This window comes from Mustela putorius, unplaced genomic scaffold, assembly GCF_011764305.1.
Source record: "Mustela putorius furo isolate JIRA1106 unplaced genomic scaffold, ASM1176430v1.1 tig00000551_pilon_pilon_pilon, whole genome shotgun sequence".
NCBI classification, from domain to species: Eukaryota; Metazoa; Chordata; class Mammalia; order Carnivora; family Mustelidae; genus Mustela; species Mustela putorius.
In genome coordinates, this window is record NW_025421412.1 from 825548 (window position 1) to 842485 (window position 16938).

Consider the following 16938-nt stretch of genomic DNA (forward strand, 5'->3'; position numbering starts at 1 on the left):
GCCCCACTGCCAGCAGGAGGACAGGTGGGGTGCAGCACGACGGGGCCGGCCTGGGAGGAACCCACAGCCAGCAGGCGGCCGGGAGGGGCTTGGACCGACCCCGGGGGCACAGAGAGCCACCCCGCGGGCACAAAGGGCCACCCTGAGAGCACAGAGGGCTGGCCCGAGGGTGGTGCCTGCCTGAGCCCCGCGTGGAGGCCAGAGTGGCAGGAGGTGTCCCTGGGGCGGTGCGGCGAGCGTTTCTGGGGCCTCGCGCCACACAACCAGTGGACCTAGGTGGCGTTTCACAAGAACCGAGTGTGTCCTCCAACCTGAGAACTGCTCTCAGCACCGCGGGGGACCTCACCGTCCGTCTGGATCCAACCACATGCCCCCCCACCGCCCCGCACCGACTCCTGTGGGTGCTCTGGCTCCAGAGAAAGCCACCTGTCCCGTCTGGGATGAAGAGTCACTGCTCGCCGGTGCTCGGACACAGAATACTGTGCTTCTGGAGGATGTTCCCACAGGGGTTGGTGTCCTCGGGGACCTGCCTTGACCAGCAACTCCTGGGGGAGTACCTGGGGGGCTGCCCCTACACAGAACCCTACTGATGAGGCTGCTCCATCCCACCTTTGAACTCGGGCTCAGCTGCAGAAGCCCCCCGTGTGGGGGGGCAACTGTGACCCTTCACAGAATGGGGGGGCGGGTGACAGAGCAGGCGGGCTCACTGGGATGGTCTTGTGACCCCCACCTCTCTCAGGGCCACACTCATACCCCCTGTTCCCCCGTGGCCCGGGGTCCACCCCAGCTGCTCGTGTCCCGCAGGGGCCAGCCTGGCTGAGGGCCATGCACGCGAGGTGGTTCCTTTAGCTCTGTCCCCCGGCAACGGTGACACTCGGGAAGGGGCTTGGTGCCGGGCATGGGGGCCAGCAGATGGACCCATCGTGTCCCACCATCTCCTCCAGAACCTCACTGACCGGAGTCTACTTCTGGATAAGCCGACCCGGGGAGACTTGCTCCCCCTCTGAGGCACACGTGAGGTCGCCCTTTGGGGGCCAGCAGCGAGAGATGGGAGCCGTGGCAGGGAAGGCAGTTTTCACCCGTGGGCCTTCCGCCCGTTCTCTGGTCCCTGGACCACCTCTGACCTCCGAACCCGTGCGGGGCGTGCCACTGCACCGAGCAAGGGGACAGCTGTCTGCGGCGGCCAAAGCCTCTGTCCAGGAGGGCCTCTGCCCCACGTGGCCCTCGGCCTTCTCTGACCGGCTCGGGGAACCTGCGTACCTGGTCACATTGATTTTCCGAACCTTGCGATACCCACTGTTTACCAGACACTCTGCCCAGCTTGTGACGTTTGGGGGCGTCTTCGTGCCCGAACTTTGAAACTTTGCTTAGCGAACTTACGCAAAGCACAAACTGTGCGGGGCCGTTTGGAAAAGGCCCTGGCGGGTCTGGGCTGCCCTGCCGCGTTGTCCGAAGCACGTTGCTCCTCATGACCGCTTCGGCTGGGGGCGTGGAGCGCGCGGACATGGACGGGGAAGGCTTGCCGCGTCCTCCCTCGGCCCCACCAGCACATCGAGCACGTCCGGGGTCCCTGCGCGGCCGTGTCCACACTGACTGAATGCCGGGGCTGGGGGCAGCTGCTCCCGGGAGCCCAGGAGCCGCTCAGGGGACAGCGGTGGCCCGGGCCGAGGCCAGCATGAGGCCAGGAGGGAGAAGCAGCCGCTAGGTCTACGCAGACGCGTCCCTGCCTGGGAGAGGCTCAGAGAGGCTCCCCCCGGGGACGCATTTCCATGCTGTCTCAGCGCCGGGCCCCCCACCCCACCCCGGGCCGTGGGCTGCCCGATCCCTGCTCCCAGCACCCAGTAATTGGAGAGTCCTGAGCCGCGCCGCAGCAATCAAACCTCAGGGACCCGCTGTGCCCAGGAACGGCCCATCGCGGTTCTGTTCATCCCCGGGGTCCAGACTCCTATCCCTCAAAAATGGCGTTTCCCGAAGCAGCTCCCCAGCCCGGCGAGGGAAAGGCAGGGGCCTGCGTCCCGAAGAAACGTCTTCAGCTGAGCAAGAGGAAAGCAGCGCAGGGAACCGACCCGGACCGCGCTGTCCTGGACGGGAGTCGGGCTCCGGACGCGCGGCCCGTGTGAGCACAAACGAGACACCAGCGGCTGCCTGTGGGTCTTGAGGGGGAATGACTTTAATGAGGGGCGGGGTCCCCCGTGGGCGCCGGGGCTGTGGACTTGGCTTTCATGGACCTGTCGATCCACTTGAGGAAGTTGGTGACCTTGGTGTAGATCCCGTACTTCCCTTTGCGCGCACAGCCTTCTCCCCAGCTGACGATGCCGGTGACGAAGTAGGTGTTCCCGAACCGGGTGACGTGGGGGCCCCCGCTGTCCCCCTGGCAGGCGTCCTCGAGCTTCGAGTCGTAGCCGGCGCAGAACATGTTCTGGGTGATGCTGAAGCTGCTGGACAGCTTGCACGTGTTCCTGTCCACGTAGGGCACCTCCATCATCTTGAGGGTGCTGGACAGGCGGCCCTTCTCGTGGGTCTTCCCGAAGCCGCTGACGAAGCCCGTCTTCTGCGTCATGAGCGTGGACTCGGCCCAGTCCTTCTGGGGCAGGCAGGCGGGCGCCACGTTCATGCGGAAGGTGATGGGCGTCCTCAGCCTGATGACGGCGATGTCGAAGTCGTAGGTCTCCCGGACGAAGCGGTTGTGCCTGATGACCATCTCCACCTCGTGTGCCGCCTCGTTGCCTTCCTCCTTGTCCGTGTTCCGTTCACCTGCGGGGGGCGCGGACACGGAGGGGCTCGGCTCGGGGCGGGCCGGGCGCTCACCCACGGCGCTGCTCCGAGCGGCCCTCTCTGTCCGTACGGGAAGGGGGTGTGGCCACCGGAAATCTGAGCAAGGGGGCCTCGGAGCAAAGAACGACCTCCAGGGTCGCTCCCGGGGCGACCGCAGGTCACACTCCATAACCAGGGCCAGCCCGTCAGGCACACGTGTCCTGGGACTGCCGGGCCACGGGGGCGCCAGCTCTGGACCAGGGACATGCCGAGTGTCAGTTCTCAGACGGGGAAAGAAAACACAAGCTCAAAAGGTCTCATTAATACTTCTAAAATTGATGACACGTTGAAATACTACTACCACCGTTTCGGATATACTGGGTGAAGAGACGTCACTCGACTTACTCCACCTGTCGGAGAGAGCTGACGATCGCAGCACGGCCGCGCTTGTGGCTGGCCCTGCGGGAGGGGCACACGCGTAACAAAACATGCTGGCCGTGCGCTGGGCCCTGGAAGCCTTCCTGGAGGAAGGGACGCGGAGGGGAGGCTCGCAACCCTGGGCCTGGACAGGCATGCGTCGGGGACACCCCCCTCCCCGCTCCGTGGCCCCCCCACCTGCGCCTCAGGGTCCCCTGTGTGGAATAGTGTTTCTGGCTAGCGGCTCCAGAGGTGAGGACGTGACGAGGCCCCGCCAGGCAGGGGGGCAGGGGGCTGTGTGGCCACTTACCTACCCTCACCGTGAACTTCTTGGCCTGTTGGAGACAGTGAGCTGCGGTGAGGACATAGTACTCGCTCAGGATGGTGCCGCCGCAGAATCCCTCATTCTCCTCGTTGACGAGCAGAGCCTGCGGGGACACCGCGGTCAGGTGGGGCCTAACGCCAGCTTCCTCCACATCCTCGCCGGGGCCGCAGCCTCCCCTGCCGCCCTCCCCGCTGAGACCTGCAGACTGCCACGGCCTCCCTCTGTCGGGCTCGCGGTGGGGGTGCCCCTGGGGGGTCCGGTCAGGTTTGGGCAGCTCCTGCGCCCGGAGCAGACATTTGCTGACGCCCACGGAGGGCCCGGCATGGCACGTGGGGACGGTTCTGCTGCGCTTCTGCGGTTTCCGCACCCGGACCACGGGCTCCGGGGTCAGAGCGGCCACGTCCCCTCCAGAGCTCTCACAGAAACCTGATGTCCCATGTGAAAACCTTTGCTACGTGGCTATGAAATTCAACCAAGACCGGGCAGGCGCGTCTTCAGGGAGAAACCAGCAGTGTCTGGGGCAGGTCGTCCCCAAGGGGCCACAGAGGCCCCCGTCAAGGGCAATGTCCTTGGCATCCACGGGCTCCCCTGGAGGGGACGCTCCCCCTGGCGGGATGAGCACTGGGGGGCACGGCGGACAGCACCCCTTCCCCCAGAAAGCGGGGCAGCGAATCCGGACACGGAGTGCCTGCTGCCTCTCCGGGAGAGTCCTCGGGGTGCGAGCCGGCCTTCCCAGCTGGGGGTGTCTGCCGGCCCGTGGGATAAGCAGCAATCCGGGGCTTGGAGAAAGCCCTTGAAGACTGCTGTGATGTGCGGGAAATGACACAGACACCCTGTCTGTGCATGACCCTTGAACCACGAAGCCGGCCTGGGTGGCCAGTGAGGGACAGTCTTCCCGTACCCGGACCCCAGCTCCTCCCCTAACCTGGAGGGAGGCCACCAGGCCGGGCTGGGGAGCAGGAGTCAGGAGTCCCCCAGACAGGATAACCGCTGCCCACGCACACCCCCACACCCTCTCCGCCTACGGAATGCCGTCCAGAGTCACGGCCTTGCCGCCTGGGCTCACAAGTTGAGGTGGGGGCGCGCCGGCTGCCTCCACGGAGCTGTATGTGCGCCTAGTGGGGGTCCGTGTCCCACACCAACTCCAGCTGGGGTGGCTCGGCTCGGCTCGCGGCCCTTCCTGGATCCGGACGTGCCCACGCCCCACGCCCGCGCCGCACCGGACTCACGCTGTTCTCTCTGAATGCGCCCCGACCTCCGGATAGTTTAGGCAAATGCACCCCATTGCGGAGCTGTGAGTCAGGGCACGCTGAGCCCATTGTTGGGGTTTTGCTTGTAGGAGAAGCCGTGTTGGCTTGGGGTCCTGAACGCTAAGCCCTGAGTTAGGATTGCTAGAGGTCAATCCTAGGATTGACAGAGGACACCCAGTTCAACCCGAATCACATAAACAGCAGTTTTTAGTGTGAACGCGTCCCACGTGGTCTTTGGGACACACTCACGTTAAAAACTGGTCCTCATTTATCTGAGGCTCCGAGCACAAGTCCTGTGTTGTTCTGTGCCAGATCGGGTGACCTCAGTCCAAATCAACAAGCGGAGAGGGGTTATTTACCTCGGCGGACACACGACGCACATTCTCCGAATCACTCCCTGCCTGACCAGGGTTTACACGTAGCAAGTACACGAGGGCAGCGAGTCTCCCGCGGGGGGGCGAAGAGCCAGTCCAGGGCTTGGCGCCACCGGGCAGCCCCCCACCCCGACCCCCGGCTGACCCAAGCCTGCAGCCAGAGCTGGTTGGGGTCACAGGACTACGTCGTCTGTCTGTCTGTCTGTCATGGGTGCACAGTGGGGGGGACGGGGGCTGGGGACAGGGCCCGCTTTACATCCCTGTACCGTGCGCCTCGGAGCCAGAGGGATGTGCCCCCCTGTGCCGCCCAGGCCCGCTGCATGGTCACCTGCCAGGGGCATTCGCCGTCTTTGCAGTCCTGCCCACCCACAATCCGGATCACGCTGCTCGAGTCCTCCCCGGGGCTGCGGTCTGTCTCGTTGAACGGCAGCAGCAACAGGGTGCTCTGGGTGGCGGGCAGGTCCCCGGGGTCGTACTGTTCCTGCATGCCAGCCTCGGCCTCTGAGGGACCCTGGCCACTGTGGACGATCACCGTCCTTTTACTGCGCCTCGTCGTGGTTTTGCCGCAGGGGAAAGGCTCTGGAAGGACACGGGCTGGCTTCAGCAGGGCGAGACCCTCCCTGTCCCACATGCGCAGCTCTCCCAACCCGACCTGGAGGGTGTCGGAGCAGAGCGGACCCCTGAGAGCCCGGGTTACACGACAGAGGCCACTGCCACAGGCCGGGGACATGCCCACCTTCTGGAACGCCCGAGACTCAGCACCCCAACCAGAGCTGTGGGTCAGACGGGGTGCCCGGCTTTGAGGAGCACGTGAGGCCCCCGGGAGGCCCCGGGAGAAGCAGGTGGAGTTAAGAGAGAGGGGCGGCCTCTCAGAAGCTCTGGCCCAGGGGGGTCCTCGGTGCGGCGGGGGTCCTGCTCATGTCCCCTCCCTAGGCCGTGCCCTCTGAGAGCCTCCAGGCCAGACTCAGGGCCCCGCTTCCATCACAGAAAAGGAAACTAAAGCCCATCGCTGGGCCTGGACGACCGACGCCTCCGTGGCTCCCCTTGCGGCTCTCTGCACCCGGCCTGCCGCGTCCCCGGCCCTGAGAGTCAGCCCATGCTGCCCCGCACCCACTCCGACTCCCGGGGCAACGGGACATGCCGAGGTCACAGGCAGGTCACGGTGCTTCAGGGTTGGCTGGGAGCCAGGCGCCACCCCCGTCTTCACCGGTACCTGGGGAGTTAGGCAATCCCGCTGGCCCGTTCCTCAGACGGTTCCCAGAAACCCTGAGTCTGTCGCCGCCCCTCGGGGCCCCCGGACACCGGCGGGCCCGCCCGCTCCTACCTGTGGAGACGCAGGACTTGCCGTTGTCCGCGAGGACGTAGCCGCCGGCGCAGGAGCACACCACGGAGCTCTGCTCCTCCCTGCAGAACTGCTCACAGTCCCCGTTGTCCACACTGCACAGCTTCCGCGTGGCTGCGGGAGAGGACGGCGCGGGGGAACCGAGGCTGCGTCAAGCCCGGGGACGGACGGCCGCTCCAGCCGCCCAGCCGCCCACCCCACAGTGGACCTGCCAGCCGGAGCAAGGGGCCAGAACCACGGGACTGAGCCCCTCAGTGGCGCCCAGGCCACAGGACGCATGTCCAGAGCAGGGGCCGGGGACCGCCCCTCCGTGTCCACACCGATCCCGCCCTGCCGCTCCCCAGACCACGTGGGGACGGCCCGGCGTCTGCAGGGCCCCGGGCGCCAGACCTCCAAGAGATCCTGCAGAAACCTCAGCGCACCCTGGGTGGGCCCTGGAGGCTGGCAGGTCTCAAGTTCAGCCCTCAGAAGGGCATGCGCCCTGCCCCACAGCCCCAAGCCCTGTGCACACAGGCCCCGGCAGGAGGACGGGCCAGGGAAGGGTGCTCAGGCTGAGCTGGGGTGGGCAGGGTGGCTGCGAGCCCATCCACGGAGGCTGGAGGATCCCCTACGACGCAGAGGGGCAGGGACGCATCTCAGAGCCTGGGGTCTGGGTGGGGGTGTGCCCTGGACTCTGGCCACCTGGCCCATCAGGGGACACTCTCGGCACGGAGAACCTGTGGAGCTTCGGGGGCATCGAGGCTTGGCCGAGGGGGTCCCCCGTGGGGTGGCCTGCTGTCTCCAGCACACACGCCACCCCCGACCCCCTCCTCATGTCCCCGATGCCGCCATGGCCGACTACGTCACGTTCCACCATTTGGGTTTTGGTGGCGAAAGAATGACAGTGAGAAGACCCACGTTAGTGCCACTTTGGAGAACACGCACGGTGGCCCGGGGCTGTGCCGCGTGGTGAGCGGCAGAGGTGGCGCGGGCGGGCCCGGCGGGGACGAGCCCACAGAGGCCCGAGCTCAGGGCCCATTCTGTAGATCACGGAGGTCCTCTCCTTGGGGGAAAGCAGCTAATGCAGATCTAATGTTTATTAAATTAATCACCGAATCAGGAAAACTCTCAGTGACTTTTCCATGTAGAATGCATTGAAGGTATCATGTTTCTAAAACTGGACGATCCCGGAATTTGGAATTGACGTGCGTACTCAGAGAAGTGAGTGGAAGGTGGTGACCCAGAGCCACTGCTGGGACCGCAAAACCGTAGCTGGCGTGGGGTGGGGGGCGCCGGGAGAGTAGCTCCTCTGAGTTACGGGCCCCGTGCTCCACAAACGTGCCTCTCAGAGGAAGAGACGTGGCTGTGTGTCTGTCACCTAGAGCCGAGCAGACCATGGGCCACGTGGGCTCTGCTGGCCCCACAAGGGCACAGCGCATGGGGGCGTAGACTTGAACCTACGAGGCTCGCTCCCGCCCCGCCGGGCGAGCCCGCGCCGAAGGGACCCCGGGAAGAGAACTCACACAGCTCGCAGTTTCTGCCTTCATAGCCTTCCAAGCAGGCGCACGTGTACTCGTCGAGGCCGTCTTTGCACCGGCCCTCATGCTGGCAAGGGCTGCTCTCACACTGGTCGCCGTCTGCAGACATGGGGTTTGGGAACCTCAGCTGGCCGGCAGCTCCCACGGCCATGGAAATGGCTTTGCTGTGTTGATCTTGGCACGTGCCGTTCGGGTGGCCGGAATGAACCCGAAATCCCTCCTGTCTCCCCGTGCGCGTCTCCCATCTGGACCTCATTTTACCCCCACCTTTTGCGGCTCTAGCTACGTGACGCTCTGATCTAACCGGGCTGTTGATAAGCTTTTCTGGTTTTGCTGGGAAGTTGGACGCTGTGTTTTCAGCAGCGTGAGGAGCTCGGGGCTGGTGACCGTGTGGGACCGGCTGGGAGGTCAGAAGGCAGGGGTTGCCGGACACCCGCTGCCAGGCTCAGCACGGACAAGACCCGTGTTTGGGGCCTCATCCCACACGGTCTGGAGGAAAGGACGAGTGCAAAGGTCACGGTCCGGCACGAACACGGGGCGTCCCACTTCTCCGTGCCTGCGGACCGTCTACTGCAGAGACACGTCCGATGGGCATCTTGAGAAATTCGGAGAGTGTTACCAGAATATAACACGACTCGTGGTTTGTGCCGCTTCACAAGCCGCAAACATCCCGTGTTCCTAGAAGACCTAACCTTTTAGACCCTGCGCTTTGTTTCTGCCTAATGCCTTGGGTTAAGGAAATCATCATAGAGTTGGGTACTCTGCAAGTGAGAGTGAGCTAATTCAGTGTACATTTAAGTAAATAACAAAACTAGAATTAGCATAAAGTTAAAAAAACGATTTCGCAATATCCATTATGAAAACACACAGAGAGGGAAAGTCTCAGGTTAGTAAGAAATAAGCAAGAACGGAAAGGAAATTGAGGAAGAATTTTCAAAACTCAAATATGATTTCTGCCTATTTCAGTGTCCAAACGAACCCCACCCAATATTAGAATAGAAGGCATCTTACCTGCGTATTTATTCCAGAATTCAGTCTAAAAGGGGAAAGAAGATTTTAAAATACGTTAGAGAGAACACCGACGTCTCACACGACCACCGCACTCAGCCTCAGTAGGACCCTTTGCCAAGCGGAGCCCTTCCCTGGTGCCTTCGCTCTGGGGCTCCTCGGCCTGTGAGGGACGCTCAGACCTGCGCATCTGACAGATGGGGCTGCCGTCATCCTAGAGGCACCGGCTCTGCTAAGCTTGGAAAATCTATCTCCAAGTTCATCACCAAGGAATGGATTGTACCAGAAACGGTTTACTCTGTTTGCTACACCCACGTAGGTCAACGAGTGGTTCTGAGTGAAGTTATCTGTGTCAGAGAGTCAGTCAGGGGTCAGATGCTTGGAGAATGCTCATGGTAAATTGAGGAAATGGTAACTGGTCCTTAGATTAAAACAGGCCACCGAAAGCCTGTATCACACTAAGAAATGTTCATGGTCTGAAAAATCAATTTTGCTGCGTTCGTCGTTTGAGCTGACAGTGTCCCCCCTCCCAACTTCAGGTGTAACCTCAGAATGTGGTCTTCGTGGAAATAGGGTGTGGGCCGATGAGATTAGGGCTGGAGAGGAGAACCCGGCTCAGGGCCGACCCTGAGGGCTCAGGAGAGACGGAGAGGGCACGAGAGCCACGTGTGGAGACAGCAGAGGTCTGAGGGCTGAGTCCACGAGGCCAGGAGGGCCCAGGATGGCACGCAGCGCCCGACACTCAGGGAGGGGCGCCGAGCTCGCGCTCCCGCAGACCTCCAAAGGGAACCTTTCCACTCTCAGTGCTTGTGGTCCGGCTCCTGGGCGCCTGGGGGAGCTACGCTTGCCCAGAACCAAGGTCAGAATGACCCCACAGAACCTCTGGGGCACAGGCTCTGCTGCTGCCCTGAGTGCACATTGTACGCCGCTAGCGGATAATTGAAAGGAAACGTTTCAAACTAAAGAGTAAAGGTCTCCTTCGGGCTCCTGGACAGCTCAGGCGGTCAAGTGTCTGACTCCTGATCTCAGCTGAGGTCTTGATCTCAGGGTCCTGAATTCAAGCCCTGTGTTGAGCTCTGTGCTTGGAGCCCATTAAAAAAAAAAAAATGTATAGATGGGGTGGGGGTGCGCCTTGGGGGTTCCACGGGTTAAGCCTCTGCCTTCCGCTCAGGTCATGATCTCAGGGTCCTGGGATCAAGCCCACGTCGGGCTCTCTGTTCAGCAGGGAGCCTGTTTCCCTCTCTCTCTGCCTGTCTCTTTGCCTGCTTGTGATCTCTCTCTCTTTGTCAAATAAATTTAAAAAATCTTAAAAATATATATACATAATATATCTGTATAGTTAAGAGCAAATGAATGCCTCTCTAAGTCCCCACACCTCTAAAGCCTGCAGCCTTGCACGTACTAAAGGCATAAGGTACAGTTTGGAATTCCTGGAAGGTTCTTCATGATGGTTTGTAATTCTTGACATAACAGGAAGAATATATAATATTGCTTCCCTGGAGCTCTGGCTTCTGTGGGAAGGTTGTCTCATGGGCAGCCGGCCTCATGGGCTCGAATAAGACTATTCCTTTCCATTTTTAAAGGGTTTGTTCATTTTGTGCCGACACCTGCTAACATCTTGATTTGGACTCACGGCCTCTGGGGCTGTGAGAGTGAATTCTGGTCATTCTGTGGTTCAGGCCAGAAGCCTCTGGAAACTCAGATGCTGTCTCTTTAGAATTCCAGTGAGAAAAGAATCACACAGCAAAAATGTGTATAAACCTGTGAAATCCAACGCAGGCCCAGTTGTGTGCCGCCAGTGGTGTGGTCAAGACACAGCCACTCCGGCCCCCGACATTCACAGCCCGTAGCAGCGGCCCCCCAGGCCCACAGATGTGCCCTTGGTCTCGGCCATGACTTCTGAGTGCCTTGCACAACCTGCGAGGGGGACTAGCTCCTTCACTGGGACACCCCGGCCCCGAGGGCACAGCGGCATGTCACCTCCCTGATTGGAAGGCTGCCGGTCGGCCCAGTGGCCATGGCTGCTTGTCCGGGGTGATGCTGACCGGAGTTATGACAGACGTTCACACCCAGGCATCCGTGTGAGCAGGTGCACACTCAGGAGTGGGGTTGCGGGGTCAAAGGGCAGCAGCTTCCGGGTCCCGTCCATGGTTTCCAGCCTGCGGTGGGGTTCGAGCACCCGTGAGGGCCCAGCAGGCTGCGAGAGCTGTGCGCACTTGCCCACCGTGCGTCCCTGGGACATGTCTGGTCACATCTTCTGCTCCGTGTGGCCCGTTGGTCACTGGCATTCTCCCGCTGGGCTGGGCGAGTTCCTCATATCCTCTGAGTTCAGATCCTCTGCCGGTGTGTGGTCGGCAAGCATCTTCTCAGTTAGTAGCTTGTGTCTTTATTCTTCAAGATTTCTCACAGAGCAAGTCTCAAATCTTGAGTAAACCTATTAACCTGTTTTCTGTTTATGGGTCATGGTTTAGGTGTGTCTAAGAAATACTGCCTAATTCCATATCATGACCATTTTCTCCCTGAAGGTTTGTGTTCTACCTTCAGATCTAGGATAATTTTGAGTTAGTTTTGTACACGTAGGCCGCCATGGGAGTTGTGCCAATACCATCAGTTGAAAAAGACAATTCTTCCTTCATTGGGTTGTTTATGAACACTTGTCAAATATCAATCTGCCTTATTTTTGTGGGTCCGTTTAGGGACTTCATAGTCTGTCCCTTTCCCGGAACACACACCAATGGCTCTGCGGTCAGTGTGACTTCATGGGGCGTCTGTAAGGCACGGACTGTGACTCCTTCTCTTTCTCAGACTTGTTCCAGCTGTTCTGATGTCTTCGCTTCTCCGTATTTCCACATCTGGATCCAGCTTGTCTCTGTCTGAGGGGATGTTCACCGACGGTGCCTTAACTAGGCAGGTGCCCACGTCAGTTATGACGGCGGCCGTGCATGTGGGCAAAGGCCGCCAGGCTCCATGTCCCCGTGTGCGGCCCAACCCATGGAGGTGCGGCCGAGGCCTTGAATCGTTTCTTAAATGAACACTTACATTGTAGAGTTGGCTTAACGAGGCCTCCGGACGGCCTCACGACCCTCCCTCCAGACGGGACCACAGCCGGCCCTCAGTGCCCCCACCGCCCCCGCGGGACAGCTCGGGGGGCCTGGGCTGCTCGCTGTCTCTGGCAGGGGCCCGGGCCGGCCTCCACACAGGGGCGCAGCGGCAGGACGCCCGCCCGCCAGCCCTTACCGTCTTGGCGGTGTCCTCGAAGACTTCTCGGGCCTCCTCGAAGGAGCACGTCTCCTCCATGCACTCTCTTTCCAGGTTCCCTTTCTTCATCTCTTCCAGAAACGAGTTCGCCCTGCGGACGCGCCCCAGGATGCTGCTGGCGCGCTCCGGGCTGAGGAACACTAGTGGACAGGGAGGGCCGTGTCTCCCGGAGGGCCTCGGCAGCCTGCTCTCCCCCGCACCAGGCAGGACTGCTCTTCCCCACGCAGCAAGACTGCCCCTCCTCTTGCCCTGCTCCCTGGCGACCCCAAAGTGACCAGGCCCCAGGCACCCTTCTGTGTGGAAGCGCACGCGCCCCGTCCCGCCGCCCCCAGCCTCTTGCCTGTCCTGCAGAGCTTCACGTGGCCGCCCGGCCCTCCTCACCTCCCCTTGCTCTGGAGTCCTGGGGCTGCCGCCTCCTGGAGCCCCACCTGCACCCCGCCCCCTCGGGGGCTCACATCCCGGTAAGGGGGGAGCGGCAGGCTGTGGTGAGCACGGTTATGAAGTCCCGGGACACGCACGCGCGCACGCGCGCACACACGCACACATGCATGCACACGCACACGCACGCACGTACACGCGCACACTTTCAAGAAAAAGTACTTGTTACAACATTTTGACTTGATTTCTGTTCCATTTCACTTCAAAACCCACTGAGTCGGTCTGTGACCCTCGAAAACCCCCTGGCCTGCCCGCTGAAATGTCCCGGATCCGAGAGCCTCGGGAGCTGCGTCTCCCGCTTCCCCCTCCACTGCCCCGCTCTCCCTGGAGGCCGGGGCGCCCGGACGCTTTCTCGTCCGCACGCCCCTCTCTGCCCTCCTTCCGGCCCTCTCAGAGGCGGCCTCCAGTTGCCGTCCTGGGTCCTGGTCTCCCCGTGGGCAGGCCCTCAGCTCAGAACGCCCCCACATGCAGCACCGGACCCTGGACCAGGGGGCGCTGGGCCGCCGCGCCTCGACGCAGCTGGCTCCCCTGCTCCTTAAAGCTGGCAGGGGGCCCCTGGGTGGCTCGGTTGGTTGGGCAGCTGCCTTCGGCTCCGGTCGTGATCCCGGAGTCCCCGGATCGAGTCCCGCATCGGGCTCCCAGCTCCGCCTCTGACTTCTCCCCTCTCACACTCGCTCTCACTTGCTCTCTCTCGGAAATAAATAAATCTTAAAAATAAATAAATAGATAAAGCTGGCAAATGGGGCTCACCCGCCCGCGTCTCTGAGTTGCGTTAGCTCGAGGCGGGTACACACTTAGCACTCAATAAATGCTCGCTTCACTCCCAGCTCAGGCTGCTTTCCCGCCCGAGGCAGCGTGGGCGTCACCCCAAGTTTGACGCCAAACACGAACTTGTCTGTGGACGCCCCTTCAGCCCAGGTCCGCCCGCTCCTGAGCTCGTGGGTCCCTCGCACTTCCGTCTTCTCACTTCCCGCCGCCTCCGTGGCCCCGCACACAGGGTCCCCTCCGCCTGTCCCACCGGACCCGCTCATCCGGGGCATGAACAGCCCCCAGGCCTCCGCCTGCCCCAGGGCCACTGCTCCCCTGCCCTCTCCTCTGGCTTGGTTCTGCTTCCCCTTTATTCGGCCTGGAAGGTGCAGAAAACCCAGCTCTGTCCAGCCTTGAACCAGGCACCCTGTGCCCCTGCCCAAGCCAGCCCGATGGGGGAGGCTTCCATCTCATTCTCTTTCTGCCACTGAAGCTCCTCTCTGCTGTGACCCCTGGGCCCCCCAGCTCGCTCTGGCCGTGGAGGGGGGGGCACGTCTCTCTGTCTCTCTCGGTCTCTCCCTCCTTCTCTGTCCATGAGCTTCTGTGTGTGACCCCTGGTCTGCCGTCGGACTCCCCACCTGCACATGGCGCCCGGCTGCCCTTGGCTGAGGCCACCAGGCCTGGCCGTGTCATACCACGGGAGGCCTCCGTGCCTCACTGGATTGGGGGCATCAGCTGCCCCCTGCCCCCCTCCTTCTCCCTGAGGGCCATCTCTGCAATGTGCAGGGCAAAGGGAAGCTTACCGCTGCCGCCGGGGAGCAGGAGGCCTGCCAGGGAGGCGCCGAGCAGAACAAGACACAGTGGGCCCGCCATGGTACGGCCGAGGACAGTGCGTCCGTCCTGCCGTGACAGGTCCCCGGGGCAAGGTTCAGTCGCCCTGGCTCCAGGCAGCTGGTGGCCTTTCTCTTATCACTGCTTCCTGATTGGAGCCTGGGCTGCAAGGGGGCTGGGGGCAGGTGACCCCGCGGGCTGGGGGCAGGTGACCCCGCGGGCTGGGGCCACCCTGTCGCTGGGGCCCAGGGAGGTCCCGGGAGTTCATCCTCGTCACTTGCGGCCCCCAGGGGGCACGGGGACTGTAAGGAGACGATGAGCGTCATTCCTAGCTTCCAGTTGTTCCGTCCGCTCTGGGTTCATCCTTAAGAGCGTGACGAGAGCCGAGTGTCATTGCCCGTCTGTCCTCTGGGTGTAGACGGTCAGCTGTGGCCGCCTGACGCCCACGTGGGCCTCGAACCGGGACCGGCTCATGGCCTCTGTCTCTAGGTGGTGTCCACAGTGCACAGAGCCCCAAGGGGGTCCTGGTCCCCATTCCGCCAAGGGGCAGGCGTGTGCGTCTGGGCCATGGGCTCCTGCACACACAGACTTCGGGGAGGACCTCCCCTGCCCACCGCAGCCCGTGCCAGTCAGATGAGTCAGCCCGAGCTCTCCGCCCAGGCACCAAGCTGTGGAGGCACCTGCAGGCATGCAGGCGGGCGGGGGCCCCGGCTCCTGACCGGGGCTTCGCCTTGCACACCCTCCAGGGGGGCCTCACAGCACATCTGCTTCTCTCTCACAGCAAGGCCTGTCTGGCCACCGGGAGGGGACATGAGGACCAGCTACCCCCCGGCCTGTCCACAGCCCCTCGGGAGGCACCCGACGAGCCCACTGCCCGCAGTACGTGGGGGCCTCCCCTGCTTGGCTTTCACCCTGGGGTGGTCCCACACCAGGGGCTCATGCCCTGGGGACACACGGCAGCACCTCAACAGCTCAGGTCTGTGCCCATGGGAAGCAGCTCAGCCCACGGTGGTCAGGCTGGGGAGGGAGGTGCGCAGGCTGCACACTGGGTAAAGGGCCCCTTGATGGGGGGGTGGGGGGTGGGGAAGAGACAGGGAGAGAGACAGGGAGAGACAGAGACAGGGAGAGATAGAGAGACAGAGACTGAGACCGGGGCAGAGATGGGCAGAGAGGGACAGAGACAAGGAGAGAGAGGGTCAGAGACAGAGACTGAGACAGAGACAGGGCCAGAGAGGGCAAGAGACCACCGTGCACCACAGCGCCCGGGACGCCTGATGCATTCTGCACATGGCGAGTGGCCACCGATGCCCATGGTCGCCCGGACGTCAGCCTCACTCTGTGTGTGTCTGCCGGCTCCTGCTCTGTCCCAGGGTCTGCAGCGGTGTCGGGCACACAGCAAGTGCTCAGCAAACTGGACAGACTGAAGGCGCCAGGGCCAGGGCCGGTCTGCGGGGCCATGGCCGCTCCACGCAGAACCAGGGCCCCGGAGAGCCTGCCGGGGTGACACAGCCTGTCTCTATGTGTGCGATGTGGTCCCTGGTGCATTCCGCGTGCTGGGAGACCGGGTCTGGGGTGACACCCTCCCTGTCCCCAGCCCCCGGGGGACGCTCGAGGACGTGAGACCCACGCGCGGAAGAGGGAGGTGGGGGTAGCCGGCCACGTGTGGGCACGTTGGGTGGGCTCGACTTCAGTGACTGTCCGGTGTCGCTGGCTACCCGTGCCGTGGCAGCTCTGTGAAGCGGGGCCCGCACCCCCCACCGATGGCCGGGGAGACCGAGGCAGAGCCAGCAGCCCAGGGTCCCTTTTAGCCCTGTGTGCGTCTGGATGGGCTGACGGGCTACCCCGGGAGCTCCCTTTTCTTACGCCGGAGGCTGAGCTCCCCTCAGCGTCCGCAGCCCGAGCCGCGCATCGGAGGACGCCAGAGGCCGGCGGACGGGCTTCCCCGGCGTGACGTGACCGAGCCCTCCCAGGAGCCTCCTTTCCGTGCCCGGGACCCGTCCTGGTGACTAGTCAGGGCTCCCATTCGCAGACCGGGAGCCGCAGCTCCGAGCGGGAAAGCGGCTTGGCCACGCGCCGGGGGCAGAGCCGGTCTGGGACAACGTGGCACACGCCCACCTCCCGAGCCCCAGCGACGTCTGCCTCTGGGGACAGAGGACGGTCTCTGTCCTCACAGCTCTGTGCTGCCATTCTGAGTGGCCGAGGACGCCATGTAAGGAAGGCGCGTGCCCCGGTAACACCCTGACAGACCAGGTGACGGACCCAGTGGCTACAGCGTGTCGCCCCTGGTCTTCCCTGCACGGAACGCGGCTTGACCGCTCAGCCCCGCGGGTTCTGGTGCCTGATCATACCGCTGCTGAGCCCTGGTGGCGCTCCAGGGACCGTCCCCCAGGTGTGTCCCAAGAGGGGGCTGGCACCCATGGGCTGTGTTCTTCCCCCTCAGTGCCTTCGGGGGCCCCGCTGCTGCGTCAGCTGCCCCCACGGACGGGTTCTTTCTCAGTCCACAGCCAGTGCGACTGGAGGCTGAGCAGGTCCCACTCTGAACGGCTGATAATACGTCACTGGGTCCTTCCCCCGGTCGGGTGCGCGGGGTGGGACCGAGGACCTGGTGCTCCCTGGGCCTCTCTCGGAGGAGTGTCATCGGCCTCGTCGGGAGCAGAACACCTAGTCCTGTGGGGTT

General features: G+C 62.9%; 1 protein-coding gene across 1 annotated transcript; it reads right to left on the reverse strand.

The window, feature by feature from the left end:
• Positions 1 to 2148: 2148 nt before the first annotated feature.
• On the reverse strand, positions 2149 to 14381 carry F10 (coagulation factor X). The gene is made up of 8 exons (XM_004745994.3): positions 14234 to 14381; positions 12225 to 12385; positions 8991 to 9015; positions 7965 to 8078; positions 6445 to 6576; positions 5449 to 5699; positions 3482 to 3599; positions 2149 to 2754 (listed from the first exon to the last, which is right to left on the reverse strand). Exons 1-8 carry the CDS (start codon positions 14301 to 14303, stop codon positions 2171 to 2173), a joined length of 1455 nt encoding a protein of 484 aa, XP_004746051.1. The 5' UTR covers positions 14304 to 14381; the 3' UTR covers positions 2149 to 2170.
• Between the last annotated feature and the right edge of the window lie 2557 nt (positions 14382 to 16938).